The 23,667-nt window shown below is 44.9% G+C and overlaps 2 protein-coding genes across 3 annotated transcripts in view; both read right to left on the bottom strand.

Moving 5' to 3' along the window:
• Positions 1 to 11,340, bottom strand: part of LOC127051030 (malignant fibrous histiocytoma-amplified sequence 1 homolog) — a 31,757-nt gene extending 20,417 nt beyond the window's left edge. Inside the window, exons 1-4 of the mRNA XM_050952843.1 lie at positions 11,271 to 11,340; positions 8,756 to 9,635; positions 7,844 to 8,135; positions 5,329 to 5,515 (exon numbers count right to left, since the gene is read on the bottom strand). Coding sequence (XP_050808800.1) covers positions 5,329 to 5,515; positions 7,844 to 8,135; positions 8,756 to 9,635; positions 11,271 to 11,289 — 1,378 coding nt within the window. The 5' untranslated portion in view covers positions 11,290 to 11,340. The remainder of the gene's footprint in view (positions 1 to 5,328; positions 5,516 to 7,843; positions 8,136 to 8,755; positions 9,636 to 11,270) is intronic.
• Positions 11,341 to 20,507: 9,167 nt separating this feature from the next.
• PHRF1 (PHD and ring finger domains 1) overlaps positions 20,508 to 23,667 on the bottom strand; it is a 46,985-nt gene continuing 43,825 nt past the window's right edge. For both annotated transcript variants that reach the window (XM_050952777.1, XM_050952778.1), the window contains exon 18: positions 20,508 to 21,484. In XM_050952777.1, coding sequence (XP_050808734.1) covers positions 21,347 to 21,484 — 138 coding nt within the window. In that variant the 3' untranslated portion in view covers positions 20,508 to 21,346. The remainder of the gene's footprint in view (positions 21,485 to 23,667) is intronic.

Genomic DNA, 23,667 nt, shown 5'->3' with positions numbered 1-23,667 from the left:
GTAGGAGTGTTCAGAACAAGCCAGAGGTAAGTAGATATGCACACGTAGACAGATATGTACCAGTCTCTTTGAAAAGGTTACTGAAATACACAGACCACCCTGTTATGGACCTAGTCTAACAACTAACAAATTCATCCAAAGCCCAAGATTTGGTGGTGATGGGGGACTTCAACTATCCAGATATATGTTGGGAAAATAACACCGCGGGGCACAGACTATCCAATAAATTCCTGGACTGCATTGCAGACAACTTTTTATTTCAGAAAGTTGAAAAAGCTATTAGGGGGGAAGCTGTTCTAGACTTGATTTTAACAAATAGGGAGGAACTCGTTGAGAATTTGAAAGCAGAAGGAAGCTTGGGTGAAAGTGATCATGAAATCATAGAGTTTGCAATTCTAAGGAAGGGTAGAAGGGAGTACAGCAAAATAGAGACAATGGATTTCAGGAAGGCGGATTTTGGTAAGCTCAGAGAGCTGATAGGTAAGGTCCCATGGGAATCAAGACTGAGGGGAAAAACAACTGAGGAGAGTTGGCAGTTTTTCAAAGGGACGCTATTAAGGGCCCAAAAGCAAGCTATTCCGATGTTTAGGAAAGATAGAAAATGTGGCAAAAGACGACCTTGGCTTAACCACGAGATCTTGCGTGACCTACAAAATAAAAAGGCGTCATATAAAAAAATGGAAACTAGGTCAGATTACAAAGGACAAATATAGGCAAATAACACAGGAATGCAGAGGCAAGATTAGAAAGGCAAAGGCACAAAATGAGCTCAAACTAGCTATGGGAATAAAGGGAAACAAGAAGACTTTTTATCAATACATTAGAAGCAAGAGGAAGACCAAGGACAGGATAGGCCCACTGCTCAGTGAGGAGGGGGAAACAGTAACGGGAGACTTGGAAATGCAGAGATGCTTAATGACTTCTTTGTTTCGGTCCTCACTGAGAAGTCTGAAGGAATGTCTAGTATAGTGAATGCTTACGGGAAGAGGGTAGGTTTAGAAGATAAAATAAAAAAAGAGCAAGTAAAAAATCACTTAGAAAAGTTAGATGCCTGCAAGTCACCAGGGCCTGATGAAATGCATCCTAGAATACTCAAGGAGTTAATAGAGGAGGTATCTGAGCCTCTAGCTATTATCTTCGGGAAATCATGGGAGACGGGGGAGATTCCAGAAGACTGGAAGGGGGCAAATATAGTGCCCATCTATAAAAAGGGAAATAAAAACAATCCAGGAAACTACAGACCAGTTAGTTTAACTTCTGTGCCAGGGAAGATAATGGAGCAAGTAATTAAAGAAATCATCTGCAAACACTTGGAAGGTGGTAAGGTGATAGGGAATAGCCAGCATGGATTTGTAAAGAACAAATCGTGTCAAACTAATCTGATAACATTCTTTGATAGGATAACGAGCCTTGTGGATAAAGGAGAAGTGGTGGATGTGATATATCTAGACTTTAGTAAGGCATTTGATACGGTCTCGCATGATATTCTTATAGATAAACTAGGAAAGTACAATTTAGATGGGGCTACTATAAGGTGGGTGCATAACTGGCTGGATAACCGTACTCAAGAGAGTAGTTATTAATGGCTCCCAATCCTGCTGGGAAGGTATAACAAGTGGGGTTCCGCAGGGGTCTGTTTTGGGACCGGCTCTGTTCAATATCTTCATCATCAACGATTTAGATGTTGGCATAGAAAGTACGCTTATTAAGTTTGCAGACGATACCAAACTGGGAGGGATTGCAACTGCTTTGGAGGACAGGGTCAAAATTCAAAACAATCTGGACAAATTGGAGAAATGGTCTGAGGTAAACAGGATGAAGTTCAATGAAGATAAATGCAAAGTGCTCCACTTAGGAAGGAACAATCAGTTTCACACATACAGAATGGGAAGAGACTGTCTAGGAAGGAATATGGCAGAGAGAGATCTAGGGGTCATAGTGGACCACAAGCTTAATATGAGTCAACAGTGTGATACTGTTGCAAAAAAAGCAAACGTGATTCTGGGATGCATTAACAGGTGTGTAGTAAACAAGATACGAGAAGTCACGAGAAGTCATTCTTCCGCTTTACTCTGCGCTGGTTAGGCCTCAACTGGAGTATTGTGTCCAGTTCTGGGCACTGCATTTCAAGAAAGATGTGGAGAAATTGGAGAGGGTCCAGAGAAGAGCAACAAGAATGATTAAAGGTCTTGAGAACATGACCTATGAAGGAAGGCTGAAGGAATTGGGTTTGTTTAGTTTGGAAAAGAGAAGACTGAGAGGGGACATGATAGCAGTTTTCAGGTATCTAAAAGGGTGTCATCAGGAGGAGGGAGAAAACTTGTTCACCTTAGCCTCCAATGATAGAACAAGCAGCAATGGGCTTAAACTGCAGCAAGGGAGATGTAGGTTGGACATTAGGAAAAAGTTCCTAACTGTCAGGGTAGTTAAACACTGGAGTAAATTGCCTAGGGAAGTTGTGGAATCTCCATCTCTGGAGATATTTAAGAGTAGGTTAGATAAATGTCTATCAGGAATGGTCTAGACAGTATTTGTTCCTGCCATGAGGGCAGGGGACTGGACTCGATGACCTCTCGAGGTCCCTTCCAGTCCTAGAGTCTATGAGTCTAGTCTGAAAGTCCCTACTCAGACTAATAGCTCCACTAAAGTCTAACCATTTACATGAGGAATGCAGGATCTGGCCCGCTTTGGCTGTGCACTGCTAATATGTTCCTCTAAGGAACTTAATGCAGCTCACTCTAGTCCAATGTAAATAAGAACAAACTTATTTACTCCCAGTGAACACAGCATGGAGACTCATCTGGGCTGGTACTCTTCCCCTTAATCCACACAACGCAGGAAGAGAAAATCCACACAAGAGGAACAGCGCCTGGAGCGCTGAGATGGCATTTCAGCCTAACTTCTATTTCTGACATCCCCCTGGCTCTTGTAGGTTGAGCCAATAGGAGCAGGCACAGGAAAGATCTACACAGCAGCCAGGAGATCCTATCTGCCTCCAGAATCTCCAGTTGCTCATTATCTCTAGAGCCTCTCTAGGTCTAGGCTAATGCAAGGTGGGCTATTTTAGAACATAACTAGGATGGCCATGTGTGGGGATAGTGCTAGAAGCAGCAGAGCTCCTTGGTTACTAGACATCCAGTGAAATTGCAGCCCCCATCGTGCTGAGACAAGAATAAATGGAAGACAGAATTGACTAGATATATGGTTAAATACTAATGCTCTGCAAGAGAATGAGGTTTGCGTCCCAATCTCTCACCCCCTAACTGTGCAGCACCTGGAAGTCCATAGGCAGCAGGCTTGTATAATTTATGGTGGTGCCCAAAATGGTGATGCCTCCCCTGCTCCCACTCTGTAAACAGATATAAAATGAAGCTACAACGCATCAGCACTACAAGATTACAAGGGTCAATTAAAAGTGGAAAGTCAGAAGCAGCACTTGCCTGCTTCAATATACAGTATTACATTTTGTTGCACCTGTTGTGACAAAGTGGGAATGTTCTTAATGTTTTCTCTGAATACTGTGTGCGTGCCTCAGTTTCCCCTGCAAAGTGCCAACTGAAGGTGTTGGGGACAAAGAGATCAGGTGGCCTCCTTGTCCAGAAGAGCCACAAAGGCTAAAGGAGGGAGTGTCAGTTTGGAGCTGGCTGGGGAAACAGGTAGAGGCCTAGAACTTGGGTCTATGCTCCCCACCCTCTAAGACGGACCTGACTGAGGGGTCCTGTTTTCTGTACCTACAAGCTCTGTTTTAGACTGTGTTCCTGTCGTCTAATAAACCTTCTGTTTTACCGGCTGGATGAGAGTCACGTCTGACTGCAGACTTGGGGTGCAGGGACCTCTGGCTGCCCCAGGACCTGCCTAGGCACACTCGCTGTGGAAAGCACACAGTGTGGAAAGGCATGCTGAATGCTCTGAGGTCAGACCCAGGAAGGTGTAAGCTTCTTGCCCCGGAGGCAGTATGCTCAAAGTGAGAAGGCTCCCCCAGAGTTCTGACTGGCTTTGTATGGAGTAGTTCCAACGCATCCCTTCCACACCATGCACTTCCCGGAAGTCTGCACAGGCACTGACACTCCCTCCTCTGGCCTTTGTCTCTTTCCCAGGCATTAGGAGACCACCTGATCTCTTTGTTCTCCAACGCCTTCAGTTGGCACCTTGCAGGAGAGCGGCCCAGGACATCAGTTGCCCGGAGACAGGGTTTTGGCCATTCTCTGTGCAGACGGCATCACACTGGCACTCTAGAGCTCTACAACAACCACACACCCTTATCCCACCATCTAGATCCTTGAGAAATGCATAGGGGAAACTGAGGCACCCACACAATTCAGAGACAACATTAAGAACATTCCCCCTTTGTAACACCTGTATATGTTAAAGGATGTAAAATAATCAAGTATTGTGCTAAACACAATGATACTCCAAACTGACCACCAAATTTAAGTTGCATGTTTTTCCCCTCAAATGAGGGCTCTGGGGTGGGGCTAGGGATGAGGGGTTCACAGTGCAAGAGGGTGCTCAGGGTGGGGTACTGGGGTGAGGCAGGGCTGGGGATAAGGAACTTGGGATACAGACAGGCTGCCCCAGGGCTAGGGCCAGAGAGGACTCCCCCCACTTACTGGCAGCAGCAAGCTCCAGGGGAGGGACCCCTCCTCTCCCCGCAGCACACTCACTCTGCACCACAGTCACTGCACATGCTCCTAGGGACTATTTCAGGTCCAGAAAGCCCACTCGCCTCCCCTATGGTGGGTACCGGGGCTGGGGGGCGGCTGCCATCACTTGTGGCCTCCCCTGCTGCTGCCCGTGGGTGCCGGGGGGGGGGGAGAGAGAGCTCCCAAGCATGTGTGTGTCTCCGTCCCCCTCCTCTCTCCCTCTTCCCCTCCCCCGGTGCTCCAAGAGGCTGCCGGCCACTGATCTCTATAGCCTTAGGCAGAAGCAGCACAAAACAAGGGAGAGAGGCACTGGCTGTTTTCTTTCAGGCAGGGAAGCTCTGAGACGGGGCCACGGGAGAAACCCAGCTCCAAATATTGGTGGAGCACAGCCCTCAGCCTTGAATATTCCTGGTGCTTGAGCACCTTGAGCCCATATAACCTGCTGCCCCTGCCTGGAACTGCTACAGACCACCACCTGCTTAGCTCCTAGACTGGAGATAGTGTTGAACCTCTGAACTGCCAACACGTCTCCAGTAGAATAGGGAGTTTATCGGGCACCAGAGGGAGTCCTTGGCCAGCCCTCCTTAGGCAAAAAGATGATGGCTGTGGGGCGTAGGACCCCTAAAGCAGTGAACTCTCAGTGAGGAAGGGTGGCGGGGAGAAGAGAAGATCTATTGATATGTACCATAGTCTGCGGTCTCCTCACTCTGCACAATATCTACAATTGCAGCTTCCACTTCCTTATATACGGGAGGCAGCACTCGGATAACGTTAGGAAATATTTCTTCATTCTTGACGTGCTCCAAAATAGTCGTTTCAAGTTTTTTAATATCCCAGTAATCAGTGCAATTGACGGGAACAAGGTTTAAAATCTGGAACGAAAGAAAAACAGAGTTCAACAGCGCTCTGTTACTACAGAAGACTCAGGGTGCATGGTCCAGCTGGAACAGAGAGGGGATTTGGTTTCTATATAGCACCCTTCTTCCTACATACAGGATCAGGGCCAGTGCAACCATTTAGGCGACCTTGGCGATCGCCTAGGGTGCTGGGATTTAGGGGGCGCCATTTTCTTTGGCAGCGACCGTGGCGGCCAGATCTTCTGCTGCCCCGGTTGCCACCGGCATTTAGGTGGAGGGAGCTGGGGCAGGGGAGCACGGGGAGGGCCACCTGCAACAAGTGTGGGGGAGTGCAGCATGCAGGGGAACTCCTCACCCCAACTCACCCCTGCCCCACCTCCTATCTGAGCATGCTGTGGCTGCTTCACTTCTCCCACCTCCCAGGCTTGTGGCGCCAATCAGGAGGCAGGAGAAGTGAAGCAGCCATGGCGTGCTCGGGGTGCTCGTGCACGGAGCAGGGGGAGTTGGGGCGGGGTGCCTCAGGGTGGAGGGTGGGGGTGGGGAGCTGCCACAAGGGAGGCACCTCAGGGTGGAGGAAGGTAGCTGCCGTGGGGTTGGGGGTGCCTCAGGGTGCAAAACATCCTTGCACCAGCCCGGTACAGGATTATACCATTTTTTGATTAAATGCAGTTAAAAGTAGTTGCAGGCACTAAGCCTGCCCTGGAGCTGTCTCCACTCCCTGGCCAGTTGTTGTGATTTTATAATCACACTTGCCTATATACTGTTTTTAAATGTTTCTCTCTCTCTCTTGCTGCTGTGCAAGAGACCCACACAAACAGGGGAAACTGACTGACTCTACACAGGAACCAGGGAAACTGACCAGACAGAATATTCAACTGATGAAAAGCTGATGAAGTAAGTGCAATGTTAAAAGCTATAAATAAGACTTTTTTGAAAAAAATCAGAGAAATGGAGGAAAAAATAGCTCTTCCCATGTGTTACTGTCAGTAGTATTAAAGCACAATGCAGCAAAAAACCGTGAGGAAAGACTACAGAAGGCAGAAAAGCGAACCACAGGTCATACGTCTAGCTCAGGGGTAGGCAACCTATGGCACGCATGCCGCTGGCGGCACGCGAGCTGATTTTCAGTGGCACTCACACTGCCTGGGTCCTGGCCACCTGTCTGGGGGGCTCTGCATTTTAATTTAATTTTAAATGAAGCTTCTTAAACATTTTTAAAATCTTATTTACTTTACATACAACAATAGTTTAATTATATATTATAGACTTATAGAAAGAGACCTTCTAAGAATGTTAAAATGTATTACTGGCACGTGAAACCTTAAATCAGAGTGAATACATGAAGACTCCTCATACCATTTCTGAAAGGTTGCCAACCCCTGGTCTAGCTCAAGCCCGGACAGCATGTACTAATACATAAACGGTACCACAGTCCTCTTCAGGTGATGACCAAAGCCAAATGCTGACATTTTTTGGTGGCTTGTGGTGGTGGCGGGTGTTGTGTTCATCATTTATAAAGGTGTTAAGCAGCTAGTAATCATGGACTGAGAAGGAGGATTGCCCAGTGGTTAGCGTGCTGGCCTAGGACTTGGAAGACCTAGGTTCAGTTCCCAGCTCTGCCACAGCTTTCTCTGTGACCTTGGGCAAGTCATGTCATTCCTCTGTCTCTCAGCTCCCCATCTGTAAAATGGGGATAATTGTACTTCCCTATCTCCTAGGAGTGTTGCAAGGATTAATATTAGAGATTGCTCCTACTACACAGGGCCAATATAGGTACCTTAGATAGATAGCAGTGTCCCAGAGGGATCTAATTTCATGGGAAAAGTAAGTAGCAGACACAGGAGCGCTTTGAAAGATTGTTTCCATTAAGATGTCCCCAAGAATAAGAGATGGGGTGAGAGGGAATAAAAGAGAAACACAGAATGTGTCAGGGGAGAAACAAAACAAAAATGATTTCTTAATACTAGAGCAGGCTGGACAGAATATTTTAAACTCTTAATTTGACAAAAAATGATAAATTTTGATGAAAAAGTGGGGAAGGAGTCAAAATTTGTTGCTAAATATTTCCCCCATCCTCCCCCTTTTTTGTCCATCTTGTTTTTAAATAAAGCAGCTCTAATAATACAGATTTCCACAAAATTCACCATATAACAGCTCTTTGTAGCCTGAGGGAACCCCGGTGATGGGCTCATGATCCAGAGATTAAATTAAAAGCAGATACTTAGTTAACCTCCCTGGGGATGAGCACTATAAGCTCCTTGGAGAAGGGACCAAGTCTCCTATTGGCCTGTACAGCATTGTGCACACCAGTGGTGCTGTGCAATAGCCAACCAATAGCCCTACAGTCAAGGTGCAGCTCTCCATCTCCTTCAGTCTGTCCCACTGGTCCACGTAGAATTCAGACTCCTCACTGCTTTCCAGGTTGTTGATGAAGTGGGTGAGGTTTGCACTCCTTTCCTCCAGCATGGCCTGGATCTTGCTCATGATGTCCCACTTCTTTAACTCCACTTCCTCCTCAGTGCAGCAGTCTGTGTGGGTTCCCAGAGGCAGGACCACAGAGTTTGGGACTCGCATGAAGAGGTTATTGATCCAGAAGCCAACCAGCTCCTGGAAGACGTCATCATTGAGCTGGTACCTGAAAAAAAAATGAAATCAATCAAACCAACTCTCAGCCAGTTACTATCAGTGCAGGGTGTGTCAATGTGCCCTGGGGGTCATCCTGAGGATTGAACACAGCGCTGCCACAGTAAAGAGCATACATCTCTACAGCTTGAGCTAAAGGACTGTCTCCTCTAACTGGGGTCTGTAGCAGACTCGTTTCCCTCTGTAGACAAGGCAAAGAGGACAACATACACTGAACAGTGGGTTATCTCAGCACCTTCCTCTAAAACAGCTGGTGTTGGATACATGAGACTGGATGATCATTTTATAGGCATGGCCCAACTGGTACAGACTCACACATTCCACGATCAGCACTAGATGCAGCGGCTGTTCAGTGGCTTATGTAAAAGGAGTTTGATCTCCATCCAAGGGGCTGGCAGTCTCATTGCAGAGAGGACAGGCAGCATGCTTAGTGGATAGGACATAGGACTGCACCTTGGGAGCCCTGGGTTCTATCCTCAGCGCCACTGAGGGACCTTGGCCATGTCATCTCCCTGCGCCGTGCCTGTGTTTCCCCCGCCCACAAACACACCATGTCTGTCTGAACTGGTTAGATTGTGAGCTCTTCAAACAAACCCATTGCATAACACTTACTTCTGGAAGTTAATGACCAGGATGACGAGGGCCTGTGGGGTGATGAACACATGGTGGGTCACATAGTACTCCAGCTGCCCAGCAAAGTCCCAGAAGAGAAAAGTGAAGTCCTGGATGTGGAATTCGCTGATCTCAATCCCAACTGTTCGCTCCTCCTCAGACACCAGAACCACTTGCCTCTGCTTCAGGCTCTTACAGATAGTGGATTTTCCTGCCAGTGAGGCTCCCAGGAACATGGTCTTCACCCTCCTGTCTTCCTCCCCTTGGCAGTTCTGCAATTGGCTGAAGTAGCTCAGGATCTGCTGGATTCCCCCAGCGCAGACTTCGTTGGGAGGCTGCTGCAGTGGGTTCCCATGTGCCTTGAACATCTTCAGCGGCCTCCCTTCGAACAGCTCCCTGGGGAGCTGGCGCAGCATGTTGTTCTGCACATAGAACTCCTGTAAACTCACCAGCTCCAGGACAGCTTGGGGTACAGCTCGGAACAAGTTGTTGGACAGGTTGAGGTACTGGAGGCTGCTGCTGCAGGTGGCCAAGTCCTTGGGCAAAGCACTGAGGCGATTGTTGTTCAGCCGCAAGTGTTTGAGCCTGGGAAGACAGGAGAAGATCCCCTCCGGGATGACCCGGATTTGGTTCTGATTCAGTTCCAACTTCTCCAGGTGGACCAGACTCTGGATTTCCTCAGGGAAGTCCGCGATCTCATTCTTGGACAAGATCAGCTTTCTCAAGTTGCCAAGCTTTGAAATCCCGGGGATGTGTTTCAGCTTGTTCCGGTCCAGGTTCAGGCTCTCCACTCTGGGGTCCTGCAGGACCGCAGGAGGCAGCACTCTGAGCCTCATCGTGGAGAGAGTCACTTTCCTCACGCAGTCATCTTGCTCCTGACCTAATGGATGGAACAGATCATGACAGCTTGTGAGCAGGATTTCTGAGAGTGCTCCCACTGCGCTCACGCCTGGAAATCTGGCTGCTCATTTAGGGGCCTGAAAAGAACATGTTGGTGGCCGAGCTCCTTTAGCCCCATGTTCATGTAACACTTTTCATCCCTGAGGCTCTTAAAGCCCATCACAAACTCTAAAGGATCATTTACACATCAATGAAAAGCGGCTGCTGCTGTAGCAGTGAAGCATGGGAGCTGTTTTAGCAGCACACAGACAGTACCGGCACTGCACCCCTTACACAGCACAACAGGCTAGAAGAGGAAGTGAATATTGTGTCTGATTGAAGCTGCAAGAGGAAGTTGAGGAGGCAGAATAGAACTGCAGGGCTGGAAGAGATCACGAGAGGTCATCCAGCCCAGCCCCCTATGCTGAGGCTGGGCTAGACCATCCCTGACAGGTTTTTGTCCAATCTGCTCTTACAAACTTCCAAGGACAGGGATTCCACAAGCCTACTCCAGAGCTTAACTACCCCAATCATTAGAAAGCATTTCCTAATACCTATGCTAAATCTCCCTTGCTGCAGATTAAGCCCATTGCTTCTTATCCAACATCCAACTGTTCTCCTTGTCCACTGATCACCATCCTCGTCACAGCAGCCCTTAAATTACCTGACTTGAAATTTGACTAGGAGACAATTTTAGAGAAGCCCTACTCTCTCCCCCAAAGTGCCAGGGGATCTTTCACGCCAACAGCTCAGGGCCCCCCGGGCAGTTGGCTCAGGGCTGACTCAGCAAGAAGTGCTACATACTGAGTCACTAATGGGTTTCCCCTCAGGGAACTACTGAGCCAACCCATTCTCTTCGTTGGCAAAAGAGAGGATCACAGTGCAGGCAGACCACTACAGCTGTAGCCAGCTAGATGTATTCATGCTCAGTGGTCAGGAGATGAGTTCAGGACCTTCCCTCACTGCCCTTGAAGTCTAGGACCCCCAGGCAGATTTAATGGGATGCCCAGGGGGTATCCTTGTTACAGACACAAGGAGTGGCAGCTTGGGAACTGCAGAGGGACTAGCGTTGTGAGCAGAGGGGTCTGGGTGGGAGGAGTAGCTGGGTGAAGAACCACCCCCAGGGACTCAGAGGGATTAAACCCCTCAAGCAGAAGCCTAGCTGGCCATCCCCAGCCCAGATAGGAAGGGTACTTACAGCAGAGGGGTAAATGCTGGGGGAGGGATCTCCACATGGGCAGAGAGGGCTGTTCTAAGCCAAAGTAAACAAGACCAACTTCTCCATTCTGCTTCCTGTCTAGGCCCATGGCTGTAGTTCATCCTCGCACACAGCTCGGAGCTCAGGAGCTGAACTCAAATGACTCTCCCCACAGTGCAGATCCTTGGGAGGTCTCACCCTTCACTGAAAAAGAACTAAAACACCTTCCCCCTTCCCACTACATCCCCCTCTCTCTAGCCCCACACAGGGCAGAGAAAATACATCTGCCTCTCCCCATTTCCCCACACACACCCCTCTGCTGGGGCAGTCTCTGAAATGCAAAGGTAAATCTATCTCACTTTCTCCCTCCCTCCCTCCCCTACAAGGAGTTTAGGGCTGGGCAGCAGCAATAGGGGAAAGGGGTTGCTTGCTACTCACAGGCTCTGTGCTGGGCCATCCTGTCCCTGCCGGCCTGCAGCAGCTGCAACAGCTGGATCCTTTCTGAAGCTCAAACATGCCTTCTGCAGTTCCCTCCTCCCTTGGAAACGTTCTTTCGACCCCTCCCTCCTCCACCCTAGAAGGTGATTTCAAAATCTCTGTATCATTCTTCTTGCATAAGGCACAGTGAGAAGGAATTGGGTATTCATTAGTACACCCAGTAAAAAGAGAGATTCCCTTGAGATCCCAGCTGTTCACTTCCAGCAGATTCCAATTATTAGGGACTGCAGGTAAAGGTGTTGGTAAGTTGGCTGTTCCTCACTCCTCAAATGGGGTCCTGTCCTTTCCTAATGAACTGCCTTTTGCAAGGCAGGACAGGGTGATGTGGCTGCATGACGGAAAAGCAGTAAACATATTAACCACTGATGGCTCACTTATCCCCAAACCCCAACAATCTTTGGGGCAATTGATATCACATTCTCAGGGATAGATGGCCATTCTTCGGAAACTTATCACAACAGTGTCTAGGGACCAACCAGGAATGAAGATTGCGCTAAGTTCTGTACAAATCATAGCAGACAGTTTTTACCTTGAAGAGCTTAGGGTCTACATGCCAGTTCTAAGATCATGCCCAAGTCACACTGTCCAGACCAGCCACAAGCCTTCTCTATGCTATGGTTAAAAGGATAACTGGTTCAGCACATGTGGATGTCCGGCAGATGTGCCCAGAATACAACTGACATCTGACAAGCATTTCCAAGACCATGTAAAATAGACAAAGTTTTTCTCCCAGGAGGTCCCCTCCCCCCCAGCAAGAGACAGCATTTTAAAGCCAGAGCACTGTCTGCTTGGAATAGGACCTGCCCTTAACTTCACAGTTACCACTCACTCATCAGCCACTGTCAGCAGGGTCCGAAACATCTAAACAAGAATATCAGGCCCGTTACTCAACGAGAAGGAAAAGACAATAAGAGAAAATGAAGCAATAGCTGAAGTGGGAAATGCTTTTTTAAAACAATGAAGATTCTGGTGGCATCTTAAAGACTAACAGATTTATTTGGGCATAAGCTTTCTATCTGAAGAAGTGTTTTTTTACCCACGGAAGCTTGTACACAAATAAATCTGTTAGTCTTTAAGGTGCCACCAGACTCCTTGTTTTTATGGATACAGACTAACACGGCTACCCCTCTGATACTTGACAAATGCTTTTGTGTTTCAGTTTTCACTAACAAGGTTAACAGTAATTAAACAGTGAACAGAATGGGGTAGGATTTGAGGCTGAAATAGAGAAAGGACAAGTTAAATCAGGGCCTGACAAAAATATATCCTAGAACACTGAAAGATCTCTCAGCCATTAGCAATTACCTTTGAGAACCCATGGAGGATGGGAGAGATCCCAGAGAGCAAATATAGTACCTATCTCTCTATGAAAACGTGAATAAGGACAACTGAGGGAATTATAGACCAGTCAGCTTAACTTCAGTACCCAGAAGGATAATGGAGCAAAATAATCAATGTGTAAGCATCTAGAACATAAGGTGATAATGGATTTGCCAAGAACAAATCGTGTCAAACCAGCCTAATATCCTCATTTGACAGGATGCAAGCCTTGTGTGTAGAGGGAGAGCAGATGATGTGATATATCTCGACCTTAGTAAGGCTTGACAATGCTTATGAGAAAGTCATGAGGTGGTTTATGAGAAAGTGAGACAAACTAGGGAAATATAGCCTAGAAGAACCTACTATAAGGTGGGTGCACAGCTGGTTGGAAAATTGTACTCAGAGAGTAGTTATCAATGGTTCAAGCTGTGAAGTCAACTGTGAAGGGCTATCGAGTGGGATATCCCACAGGGATCTGTCCTGAGTCCAGCTCTGTTCAATATCTTCATAAACGATTTGCATGATGGCATAGAAAGTACATTTATCAAGTTTGCAGATGATACCAAGATGGGAGAGTATCACAATTCATGGTGCAACCCAGGCTAGTCAGGGGTTGTGTCACCACCTGCCCTGCAACCTTGGGCGCCTCACAATGCTTTACTATTGTAGCTCCCAACTTGAGTCACTCACAATCAGCCTGCCGGTGACACCCTGAGTTCTGTGTACAGCTACAGTCCTGGCCCAGCAACTCTGACCCCAGCCGCCTGTTAGCAACCTCCAGCCGCACTTTGGCTTCCAGCAGCTTTGGCTACTACCTGCAGGTTGACCCCACCACACTCCTAGTTCTGAACTTTCCATAAAAACATGTGTTCTGCTCTGTCCAGCCCTCTCCTTGACAGTTCAGATATTATAGGTTCATTGCCCCCATAAGGGGTTAATATACAACAATTCACTATTTTAATTGGATTTACCAAACAATTCAGTTTAAAACACAAGACTGGATTAGTTTGATTAAAGAATGAAACAAGTTTAACCCCAACAAGACAGATTTTAAGTGAGTACAAGTGTAAAGCGTTAAAGTCAGAAATGGTTACAACAGAAAAAGATAAAATGCTCTCTAGTAACCAAAACTTAAACTAGACTTGGTGCAAGGTGAAATGCTTACCACATGTTCCTAGCAACAGGGTTGACCAGATTGTCAGGTCAGAATCCCTCCCAAAGGGGTGCGGATGTACGTGCGTAACAACAAAGTAAAAGAAGTGGTGAGAGGCAAAAAGGCATCCTTTAAAAAGAGGAAGATAAATCTTAATGAGGAAAATAGAAAAGAGCATAAACTCTGGCAAATGAAATGTAAAAATATAATTAGAAAGACCAAAAAAGAATTTGAAGAACAGCTAGCAAAGACTCCAAAAGTAATAGCAAACATTTTTTTAAATACATCAGAAGCAGAAAGCCTGATAACCAGTGTGGCCACTGGATGATTGAGATGCTAAAGGAGCAATCAAGGATGATAAGGCCATTGCGGAGAAACTAAAGGAATTCTTTGCATAAGTCTTTGCTGTTGAGGATGTGAGGGAGATTCCCAAACCTAAGCCATTCTTTCTGGGGGACAGATCTGAGGAACTGTCCCAAATTGAGGTGTATTAGAGGTGGTTTTGGAACAAATTGATAAACTAAACAGTAATAAGTCTCCAGGACCTAATGGTATTCACCCAAATATTCTGAAGGTACTCAAATGTGAAACTGCAGGACTAATAATTGTCATCTGTAACCTATCATTTAAATCAGCTTCTATAACAAATGACAGGAGGATAGCTAATGTGATGCCAATTTTTAAAAAGGGCTCCAGAGGTGACCAAATTGGTTGAAACTATCGTAAAGAAAAAAATTGTCAGACACATAGATGAATATAATTTGTTGGGGGGGGGGGAAAGAGTCAACATGGTTTTTGCAAAGGGAAATCATGCCTCACCAATCTACTAGAATTCTCAGAGGGAGGTCAACAAGCATGTGGACAAAGGAGATCCAGTGGATATAGTGTATTTAGATTTTCAGAAAGCCTTTGACAAGGTCCCTCACCAAAGGCTCTTAAGCAAAATAAGCAGTCATGGGATAGGAGGGAAGGTTCTCTCATGGATTGGTATCTGGTTAAAAGATAGGAAACAAAGGGTAGGAATAAATGGTCAACTTTCAGAATGGAGAGAGGTAAATAGTGGTGTCTCCCAGTATCTGTACTGGGCCCAGTCCTTTTTAACATATTCATAAACAATCTGGGAAAAGGGGTAAACAGTGAGCTGGCAAAATTTGCAGATGATACTAAACTACTCAAGATAGTTAAGTCCCAGGCAGACTGCGAAGAACTACAAAAGGCTCTCACAAAACTGGGTGACTGGGCAACAAAATGGCATATGAAATTTAATGTAGATAAATGCAAAGTAATGTACATTGGAAAACATACTCCTAACTATAGATATACAATGATGGGGTCTAAATTAGTTATCACTCAAGAAAGATCTTGGAGTCATTGTGGATAGTTCTCTGAAATCATCCATTCAATGTGCAGCAATAGTCCAAAAAAGCGAACATAATGTTGGGAATCATCAAGAAAGGGATAGATAATAAAACAGAAAATATATTGCCTCTATATAAATCCATGGTACGCCCACACCTTGAACACTGCGTGCAGATGTGGTCGCCCCATCTCAAAAGAGATATATTGGAATGGGAAAAGGTTCAGAAAAAGGGCAACAAAAATTACTAGGGGTACAGAATGGCTTCCATATGAGAGATTAATAAGACTGGTATTTTCAGCTTGGAAAAAAGGCGACTAAGGGGGGATATGATAAAGGTCTATAAAATCATGAGTGGTACAGGTGCATACAGAAAGTAAATAAGGAGGTGTTATTTCTACTTCTCATAATACAAGAGCAAAGGGTCACCAAATGAAATTAATAGGTTGCAGGTTTAAAACAAACACAAGGAAGTATTTTTTCACGCAACACATGGTCTGCCTCTGGAACTCTTTGCCAGAGCGTGTTGAAGGCCAATACTATAATGGGGTTCAAAAGGGAGCTAGATAGATTCATGGATGATAGGTCCATCAATGGCTATTAGCCAGGATTGCAGGAATGGTGTTCCTGGCCCCTGTTTGCCAAAAGCTGGGAATGGGTGACAGGGCATGGATCACTTGATGATAACCTGTCTGTTCATTCCATTTGGAGCTCCTGCCACTGGCCACTGTCAGAGGACAGGATACTGGGCTTGATGGACCTTTGGACTGACCCAGTATGGCCATTCTTATGTCTGTGTGTGCGCGTGTGTACATATAGAAATACACACAGGTGTTTTTGCCCCTCACTTTTAAAATCCAGTTACCTTTTGAAATGCACTTTCCTGAGGATCACCCCAGATAAAGTTCCTTCCCACCATGAGGACAGAGACACGGAGTCTCATGGTGAAAGAGGTTCCATGTTTGTTAAAATGCAGATTAATCTTTCCTGCTCCCCTCTGTTGCCACCTGGTTTCAAGAATTCCTTCTCCTGAAAAGAATCTATACACATTAGATGTTGAAGGCAGTCATGAAGTTCCAGTACAAGGCAAGGACAGTGGTGGCTCATTAAAAATAGTGTCTGCCTTTAAACAGCATTTATTCAGTTAGTGCAGTGGTTCTCAAACTTTTTTTTTCATGGACCACTTGAAAATTGCAGAGAATCTCAACGGACCACAATTTTTCCAAATGTTGGTTACATCATTAGCTAGCTATTGTAAAGCGCTTTGGATAAAAGTGCTATACAAAAAACCCCTTAATAATAAAGTTTATTTGTTCTACAAATAAAAGCACATAACTCATTTTAATATCAGTAGTCTTACCTTTCTCAAGCCATGGATTTCCCCGTCTCCCCTGCCACAGCACCCACAACGCTGGGGCTGGGAAGGAGGGCTGTCTCTCCCTGGCAGCCACAGCCCTGGAGCTGGGAAAGTTGTCTCTTTCTCTGGCGGCTGCAGCGTCCCAAATTCCAAATCCCAAATTTGGCGTCCCAAATTCCCCTACCTCCTCTTCTCACCCCACTGCCCCCTTCCACCTCACCTTACATGTGGGTCTTCTCCAGGGTCCAGACACCTAATTAGTGGAGCCATGCCTGAGTGGCTCCACTAATTAGGTGGATGGCCCTTCGTTCTCTCATGTGCGGCCACCGAAGTGCACACCTTAGAGGGAACTATCCGCGGACCACTGGTGGTCCATGACCACAGTTTGAGAATCTCTGAGTTAGTGGTTCTTAAGACAGTGTTCTTTTTTAAACTGGACAGATGTAAGGGAAAGAAGGGGACAGAAAGGGTTGTTCTAAGCCACATAATAAAATTGGGCAATTTATCCAATTACCATTGAACTATCTATAAAGTATTCAGTTGAAATAGCTGTGAACTCATGTCAAAAAGAATGCAACAATGTAAAAACACTGAGGTAGTTAAGTAAGAAACAAGATTTCCTGGTATGTTAAATATAGCAAGAAGGACAAATTCACACACCTTATGTACTTTTATACATATTTTTCATGCAGTTGATCTCAACAACTGATTTTCCCACTGTCGGATTTATTCCAAACAATGGCAGAGCAGTTCGAGTCTATTATCAGTGTACTTGTGATCTTGTAACCTGAGAACATGGCAAATGCAGACTGCATGCCTTGATGTGTTTTCCTTCTACCACCATGTAATCCTACCACGGGTGATATCACATATAAGTAGGGCCCCTACCAAATTCATGGTCCATTTTGGTCAATTTCAGTCATAGGAATTTAAAAATAGTAAATTTCATGATTACAGCTATTTAAATCTGAAATTTCACAGTGTTGTAACTGTAGAAGCCTTGACCCAAAAAGTTGTTGTGGTGGTGGAGGGGGTGGAGAGGCTTGCAATGTTATTATAAGGGGGTTGCGGTACTGCTACCCTTACTTCTGCACTGCTGCCACCGGCGGCACTGCCTTCAGTGCTCGGCATGTGGAGAGTGGCAGCTGCTGGCCGGGAGCCTAGCTCTGAAGGCAGAGCCGCTGCTAGGAGCGGTGCAGAAATAAGGATAGCATGGAATGGTATTGTCAGCCTTACTTCTGCACTGCTGCTGGCGGGGCACTGCCTTCAAAGCTGGGCACCTGGCCAACAGCCGCCGCTCTCTGGCTGCTCAGCTCTGAAGGCAGTGCAGAGGTAAAGGTGGCAATACTACAACCCCCTCTAAAATAACCTTGCAAGCCCCCTGCAACACTCTTTTGGGTCAGGATCCCCAATTTGAGAAATGCTGGTCTCCCCTATGAAATCTGTATAGTATAGGGTAAAAAGCACACAAGACCAGATTTCACAGTCCGTGACGCATTTTTCATGGCCGTGAATTTGGTACGGTCCTATACATAGGCGTAATGAATTTCAAAACTATAATTGTAATAAATATATTGCAGATGTTCTCTTAACATATAGCACCACATTTACCTCTGAACAATTCTTGACAAGTTCAAGACTGATGCTGCAAGAAAATACAAATTAAGAAACAGTCAAAAGTTGTTTAAAAGTCCACTTTTTTTTTATGAAAGTCTGGCAGCAATATTTACATCTCAACACCCCCAGTGAGAACATTTTAGTGATCAATTCATCAGAAAAGTAGTTACACAGAGTACATATGCACCCAACATAATGATTGAATCTACAAGCTCGAGTTCAGAACAAGAGCTCACTTCAACATCTTGTCCAGATATTCTTTTGCTTCCATATGGCCCTGAACTATAGGACCAAAGTAACGGCTTTGCAGCAAGGGGAACAAAAATGTGCCTAATAAGCTGTGGGTTTGGGGGTGTTTTTCTAATAATGGGTCAATATCCTATTCAAATAAGTAGAACGTTCACACTTTCATGTAGAGCTGAAACAAATAAAAGGGAGACCAGATCTGAGAGCCGTGCATGAGCCCTGCAGCTGTGCTGACGGGATCATCTACAAGCTAGTGAATGCTGCTATTTTCTGGGAAGTGGTCAGAAGGACAGAAGACCTCTCTCCCCCTTTTCTCCTGGCAGCAGTGCCTATGCACTTAAAAAAAACATGGGCTGAGATTTTTTTCAGAGCCAACTAGGGTGTTCAGCCACACAATTTGCATTCAAATTATTGGAAGTAGTGTGGCTAGATGCCTTAGTGAGCTTTGAAAATGTCAATCATTTAATTTGTCTACTATTGCAGTCAACCAAAATCAGCTTCCAGTTACATACACATACCAATTACCAAGGCTAATGAAGGCATAAGAGGGTAGAGTACTGCAGGGGTTCTCAACCCTCTTTCCTTCTGAGGTCCCTGCAACATGCCATAAAAATTCCATGGCCCACCTGTGCCACAACGGTTTTTCTGCACATACAGATTAAAAGCCAGGGCCAGCACTAGGGCGTAGCAAGCAAGGGAATGGCCTGAGGCCCGACACAACAGGCAGCCCTGCGAAGCTAAGTTGCTCAGGCTCCCGCTTCAGCCCTGGGGGGATTGGGCTTCAACTTTCTGGGCCCCCTGAGCCCCAACAAGTCTAATGCTGGCCCTGCTCTTTGGTTTATTTTGGTGGACCCCCTGAAACCTGCTCAGGGTTCCCCAGGGCGGCCCAGACCCCGCTTGAGAACTGCTGGCGTACTGTACTCTAAGCAATTATCCTCACAAATCCAGGCTGTTTACACACATTGTAAAGCCCTGTGTTACCTGGAGTGTCTCATATTTTAAAATCAAATAGTAACATAGCAACTCCGAATCGTGACCCAACCACAGAGCTTAGATGGAAAAGAAAGCCCAAGGTAAATACTGGAAAGATAAGATAGCTGAAGATATTCAAAAGGGCAATATAAGAGCGGCTAAGGAAGTTCTGTCACATGTGAGGTTTTAGTTAAACACCTTGGCCAAAAAAAAAAAAAAGGGGGGGGGGGGGCTCAGATTTATTTATATAATAAATAAAAATAATACCACCACCACCTGTAGGGTGCCTTGTTCTTGGCAGATGAACCCACCAATCAGTAAGGCACAGTGTATCCAAATATGCTCCAAGAGGTTAGATAAGCATTCGTCTTAACTTTTACTACTACCTTCCACAGCTTCTTAAAGTCACGTATATTATATTCTAATTCTTATGTGAGAGTCCTTTCCTGATCTGTAGCCTAATCATTTCCTAACATATAATTCCCTCCCCTTCCCAAACAACAACATGGACACTGATCAGTTCAGAATATTAAACCCACCAAAAAAAAAAAAAAACACCCTAAACCACTCATCAGCCATTACTTTCTAGGCATCTGTCTTGGAAAAGATTTGGGTCAGCCTGATTCTGCAGTACCCAGGGACAAGCATTGCTATTATGAAGACGTCCGAGGTGTTCAGAACTCATTACATGTATTGTTCCTCAATAACGTGAGCACCAGCCATCCTAAAAATAGGAAACATACTAATTCAAGAAATTACACACCCAACACAAGGGGTATGTTTACACTACAGCGGAACAGCTATAGCACTATAGCCGTAGCGTAGATACTTCCTACATCGAAGGAACGGATTTTTCCATCAATATAGGTATTCCACCTCTCCAAGAGGTGGTAACTAGGTCAACAGAAGAATTCTTCCATCAAACCATCCATAGCTACACAAAGAGTTAGCCAAACCTAACTACTTTGCAGATGGTATGAAATGTTTCATAGCCCTGAATGATGTAGCTGGGTCAATCTAATATTTAGATGTAGGCCAGGCCTTAAAAGGATACCTCAGAATCTATTTAAGACCCAAGAGTGGAGATTTATACAGAACAGCTACTGAAAGTAAGATGCAAGGATAAGGACAAATAAATGACACTTTCTGCATGGCTAAAACCATTGAAAATAACTTTATAAATTCTGTCACATTTTTGATTTGTACATCGTTCCCTCTCATTCCTCAAGCTTGTTATTGAAAATTCACAATCTTTGCTCTTTGTTTTCTCTGAAAGGCAGCTTAGTAAAACACAAAAACAGCCATCGGCACATTATTTACAAAATTGCAACATAATCTGCCCCCCTTCAAAAAAATTAAGATTCTCATTAACAAGATACTTCAACAGAATGTAAATAAATGCCACATCTTGAGCAGTGTTTTCTGAAGACAATTTATAAAGGTTAGCTCACTTTTGCAACTCCTGAACAACTGAGAGCGACTCAAAGTTTCACTCACCATCGAGCAGGCTAAAAATACCACATTTCAAGTATTAAATCAACGTATGAGAAGTTTTTAAAGACAATCCATAGTTTGATAAATAACACAATGGAAACAGTATCTCTCTTTATGTACTGAATATAAAAATGGTGTCCAGTTTTAAACTGTTAGCAAGACAGGTGCACAGACCAAAAATGTGATCAAAGTAAACCCTAAAAACTGTCGCAACTTGAGAGCCCCCAAAGTTTAATATTTTCTAAGTCTCTGCTGAACTATGCTGCTGGTTTGGGGGCATTTGATTTCTGTCGTTTGGATCTACAACTGTAGTTCATGCAAGACAAGAAATTCTATTCCCACGTGGAAAACAATTCAAGCTTCCTTCGGCAGACAAATCCTATTACATCCAGCTTCTTTATGTCTTCTTTTCAATGAGATGCAACTGCAGGCTATTTATTCCCTCCAGAATAACGTCCTTGGCCAGAATAATCCCAATTTGTCTCATGATGGGTCTTACTTCAATTCTCCATTTCGTGCAGTTCTTCTTCAGTGTCTGTCTTCTTGTGTTTCCTCATATGTTTGTATTTCTCAACATATGCCTTTACCAAATTGGCCACCTTCATGGGATTGATTTCTCCACTTTTGCTATGACAAATCTACAGGACAAAAAACCAGGTCATTCAGTTAATAAATATTATTACAAGTGTCCAGAAGGGTGAGAAACAGGTGTCAAACTACCACTTGTACTTCAGACTTGCTTTCCCAATTATGCATTCATTGTGTAATATGAAAGACTAGCTGATAAAAAGCATAAAAAATTAACATGTGAGCAGACAGCATATAGCACTGTGTGCACTCCAAGTCTATCCTTTAGCTGGCTTTAGTGGTAACTCAAACATAACAGAACAAAGATGTCAGTCTAAGCTTGCTCCGCAGAAAGGGCTCCTCTGAAGTTTTCCCTGGAGGATTTCTGTCACTGGAGTATGATTCTCATCATTTCAGAAAGACTTTGACTTCTCTTTTGTACCTACAATGAAGCTTATTGGACATAATGTCAAAGTGGCTTGGCAAAAATCTCTGCATGTCTATGCAGAATTCAAAATCCTGACTCAGAGTGACCCAAAATAAAAAACACAAAAAGCTACATTTAAAAGAACATTTTACAGTTGCAAAGTCAAATGCTCAAAAGTTAGGAAATGCCAGAATTCAGGTTGCCTGTGCAACCTTAATTCAGCCCCCTCGTGTTTATGCATTTGATAAGGTCTTTAAGTTCATGATCCATATATTATATGTTCCACAGGCCTCCTGCCTCATTCAGGGAGCAGGATGGATCTGCTCTAGCAATGAATCAGGGTTGTGCAGTGAATCAGCCTGTTGTCTGACGGATCCCCAGCTTAAATGTTTGCAGAAGTTGGAATGTGTGCAATGAAGGAGTCAGGAGATTGAAGGAAGAGGAAGGACAGTCTCATGGTTAAGGCAGTTGAATGCTACCTTAGAGAACTGGATTCCATCCCTGCCTTTGCCACAGAGTTTCTCAGTAACGCTGGACAAGTTACTTAAACCAAACTTTTCACAGGTGATCTATAATTATGTGTTCCTTAATTTCAGAGTAGCTGACTTGCAGAAGTGCTGAGCATGAAGTCAATAGGAGCTGTGCTTTGAATGTATGAAGTGCTATATAAGCCTAAGAACTCTGAAAAAAATCAGCTTCTTGGTTTCTCAAATTGGGCACTCAAAATAGTGGATTCTTTTGGCTTCTCGTGCCTCAGTTGCCTATCTGCAAAATGGGGATAATACCACTCACCACTACCCAGAGGTATTATGAAGATAATATTTGTGAAGCACTTGGATACTATTGTAATGAACGCCACTAAAGCCCATGAGGAAATTAATAATTGTGTCTTGAAAGAAGAATTTGATTAGCGAGCAACAAATAAGTTTTAAAGCCCCACACAGAACAGTAAGCATATTAAAAGCTGCTCAAGAACTGAGCACTGTGCTGCATGATCATGTAATTAAAGGCTGCATCATAATGAATCCACACAAAAGGGATGAATTAAGGTTGCATAAGCAATCTAAATTCTGGCATTTCCTAACTGAGTACTTGACTTTCCAACCTTAATGTTTTTTTAAAATGTAGTCTGTGTGTAATTTCCTAGGTTTTGCAACAAAGCAGATTCAAAGTATAGAAATTCTATTACGTGGTATCATGTACACACTCCCATGGGTCAACAGCAGGGTTAAAACCTTCACATCAACTGCACAGACCTAATAGACTACCTGATAGTAGTAAGTTGTCACTCTCTATGGGGACCAGCACTTAGACTAGGATGAGACACATACTGTGCCAGTAGGATTCACTGATATTTGCTGACAGCAGAGAAATGGCGAGACTCAGGAATCTCTGATTCTATTCCAGAATCTGGAGGTGAGTATCATCTAGTAGGCAGACTATTTTTGCCTGTTCCCCTGCAAGCCTGATCCCTTCTGCCCTGTCCCAGTCCAGTTTCTTACATATCCCTGGCTCCCTATTCCAGTACCGTTCGCCTTTTTCCCCCCAAATCTACAGTTCCACTCATCAGTCCCCAGTCTCCTTGCCCTATCGGTCCTAGTAACAGTCTCCAAACTCCCTAAATCTCAATCTCTCCCACACACTGCCAGTCTCTCCCTCTCCCAGTTTCCTCCTTCCAGTTTCGCATCCACTCTCTCCCGCTTCCTCCTCACTGACTCCCACTCACAGTCAGTCATTCTCATTCAATTTCAGCCTCCTTTTACATCTCTCATCCCTGGCTCCTTGCCCAGCTTAGCCAGCCCAGTCTCCTCATCCAGTATCAATGGT

Source organism: Gopherus flavomarginatus, chromosome 5 (genome assembly GCF_025201925.1).
Source record: "Gopherus flavomarginatus isolate rGopFla2 chromosome 5, rGopFla2.mat.asm, whole genome shotgun sequence".
Classification (NCBI taxonomy): Eukaryota; Metazoa; Chordata; order Testudines; family Testudinidae; genus Gopherus; species Gopherus flavomarginatus.
Note: the sequence above shows the minus strand (reverse complement) of the source record. Positions and strands in the feature narration are given on the sequence as shown.